General features: G+C 35.1%; 1 protein-coding gene across 1 annotated transcript; it reads left to right on the top strand.

Annotated features, from left to right (window-relative positions):
* Nucleotides 1-465: 465 nt before the first annotated feature.
* LOC110646888 (pathogenesis-related protein 1-like) lies at nt 466-1019 on the top strand. Its single transcript, XM_021800479.2, has one exon. The coding sequence runs from the start codon at nt 466-468 to the stop codon at nt 961-963; it is 498 nt and encodes a 165-aa protein (XP_021656171.2). The 3' UTR covers nt 964-1019.
* Nucleotides 1020-3176: the final 2157 nt, after the last annotated feature.

Below are 3176 nucleotides of genomic sequence, written 5' to 3'. Positions count from 1 at the left end.
ATATCGCATATTAAAATATATAATTATAAAATAAAATATAAATACAAATGAAATGAGCGTATACATCATATTTTCTATTTTTACGTTTCATTCTTTTAATCGTTGTATATATTACAATTATATAAGCAATATATATACATATATATATATATATATATATATATATATATATATATATATATATATATATATATATATAAAATAAGTCTCATGTGATTCATTTGGTAGAAAAGGCCAGCAGGTGCATTGGCTGGTGGGAGACCGAAACTTTCCTAGTTTCAGAATCCAAGGCGTACGTTTCGCTTGCCGTAGGTTACTTTTCTTAAATAACAAGCAAAATAATAGTCCAAATTTGTGGACAGTTGTTTAATGCATTTTTTCACCTATAAATACCCATTGCAACATGAGAAATCCTCACTCCTCTCATTCGTTTCTTAGAATTCAGAAGCCAACCTACTACTTAATATGGGTTTGTGCAAGATTTCAGTTTTTCTTGCTTGTGTCGTAGGCTTGGCCCTGGTGCTTCCTTCCCATGCTCAAAACTCAATTCAAGATTACCTTAATGCCCACAACACAGCTCGTTCAGCAATCACTGGTGCAAACATACCAGCGCTGGTATGGAACACCACATTAACGACACAAGTCACAGCCTACATCAACACGGTGCTTGGTCAATGCGATATCAACGTTGATCTTTCAGTGAGTGGCTTGAATGTGAAAGTAGCTCAAAATGTTCTGACAGGCCTTGATGCAGTGAACGCCTGGGTTAGTGAGCAGGTTTATTATAACTATGCCACCAATTCTTGTAATGGAGGAGTATGCACTCACTACACTCAAGTGATTTGGAAAAACTCTATTAGTATAGGATGTTTCAGGGCTCAGTGCATTAATAATGTGAATTTGTGGATCGTTGGTTGCCAGTATAGTCCCCCAGGCAACATCCCTGGACAACTCCCTTACTAAGGGATACTCCATCCCCAGTTAAGCTAACAGGAGCATGGGCTATTTTCTCTAATAAAACTATATATCCATGTACTTCCAATAACAACAGTGTAATCCTGGATGAGCACTGAGCATTGTCTTGTTGCAGGAATAAAATTGCTCCTCTTTAATATTATGGATCCCTCTAATCGATTTGTTCTCCAATTTATTTATTTATTTATTTATTTTTCTTTTGTTCTGACTCATGCGCTTAAGTAGCTTTTCACATGCATGCACATAAAATATTGAAATCCTACAATGGAGTTGGTCGAAGAAACATTGTTTACGTACAACTAGAGCTCTCAATAAATAAACACATCCATTTAGTAGAGACTAAGATTTTCGCCCCAACACTGAAACTAAAGTTGCAGTGAATTTATTAATAGGTGTGACCTATATATTTGTCTTGTGTATTGAGCATATTGCTCAGCATATTAGGTTATCTGCTAGCTTGGTTGGTTGGAAAAAGATCCTCATCAATAGGATTGGCCCCCAGCTTATTCATTCTTTGTTGATGATCTGATTGTTATGTTGATTAGCATACTCGTATGACTCAATTCTCTTCCTTTTGGTTTGAGCAGTTTGAATAGTCCTCCTTGAGGCCTGTTATTGTTGATACAGATCCACATTTCGGGTGTGGCTTTTCCACGTATTATCTCTTTCTATTTTTTTCAAAAAAATATAAAATTCTAAACATTTTCAATAAGTTGAGTAAACGAATGCAACTTTTTAAGTGCATTTTGAATATATAAATTAAGTACATAGCATGTACATCTAATATTAAATTTTTACCATTTAAAATAGATTGCCATATTAATTGAGCAATCGGTGTAATATTAGTTAAAGTATATATTATCAAAATCAATAGAATAATTTTCAACTGAATAGAATATTTTTAATTAAATTAGCTTTATTTTGTGCAATAAGCCTTTGATTAAAAACTCTAAAACATAGTGATCTTTTTGAGAGAATCCAATGGTAATCTATTCCCGTGTAAAAATTAATTTTCCAATGGTTGCTGTACATATTGGAACAAATTGAGACCCAATATTGCAATACATTCAATAATTTAACCAATTAAGTAAGTGCTATTTTTAAAGTATTTCTTGGAATCCTCTTAAATTTAGGATTCATAGCAGTCTTATAATTCTTCAACACCTATTAATTTGATGAGTTCTTTGGTCTTTTTCTTTGGTGTTCCTCTCCCCACTACTCTCACTAGTCGTCGTGGTTCGCCTTTATAGAGAGCAATCTCTTCTACTTGCCATTTTCGATTCAGAGCTGGGAGAGAGAATCAAAACCAACAGTTCTATTTTCGCCAATCGGCCCAATCCAATTGAAAGCAATAGACTCTGATTTCCCTTTTCCGGGTAATGATTTGCTTATCTCCTCTGCATCAATCAAGTCATGGACACAAAGACCTCAACTCATGTGGGAATCTCCTCTCCCTCAAATCCTCAAGTGGAATGTAGATAGATCGTCCCTGGGTAAACTGGGTCCCAGTGCAATTGGTGGCGTCCTTCTTGACTCAGCAGGCAACTTTCGCTGTGTGTTTTCATGCCCTTTAGGTTCGTTCGACTCAAATGCTGCTGAATTCTTTGCCATCCATAAAGCTTTACAATTATCGCTTGCCATTCCCACTAGAGGCCGGCAGATTTTTTCTATATTAATTGATTAGATTCTAAGGTCGCTGTAGCATGGGCTTTTGATATGAACTCAGCACCTTGGTACCTGAATACTATCTCAAGCGAGATCGCTTTTTCCTTGAATGTGTTACCTTCTGTCATCATCAAGCATGTTCTATTGCTTACAAAAAAAAAAAAGAGGCCCAATCCAAACTTATAAACCATTAATCAGGGTTATCTCAATATTGGCTGATTCGGTCTCACTCTAATTCCAAGCCTTAATAAACACTGGTCTAGGTCTACTTGATCATATTCCCAAATGCATAGACAGGTAAAGAACTTTTGATCTTTTAATGCTCATAGATCTAATGACAAATTCCATCATCATCATCATCATCATCGTCATCGTCATCATCTTCTTCATGTGTATTGTCATTTGATAGCAATCAACTTGTATGGAATTTTTTTTTATTTAATTTTTAGAAACATATGCTGATGAATTAATTTGAAAGTCTTACTAATTAAGCAGGCGGCTTTGTATTGAAGGGGTGTGAAATATTATCCCATGGA

Source organism: Hevea brasiliensis, chromosome 8 (assembly GCF_030052815.1).
Source record: "Hevea brasiliensis isolate MT/VB/25A 57/8 chromosome 8, ASM3005281v1, whole genome shotgun sequence".
Taxonomy (NCBI): domain Eukaryota; kingdom Viridiplantae; phylum Streptophyta; class Magnoliopsida; order Malpighiales; family Euphorbiaceae; genus Hevea; species Hevea brasiliensis.
Note: the sequence above shows the minus strand (reverse complement) of the source record. Positions and strands in the feature narration are given on the sequence as shown.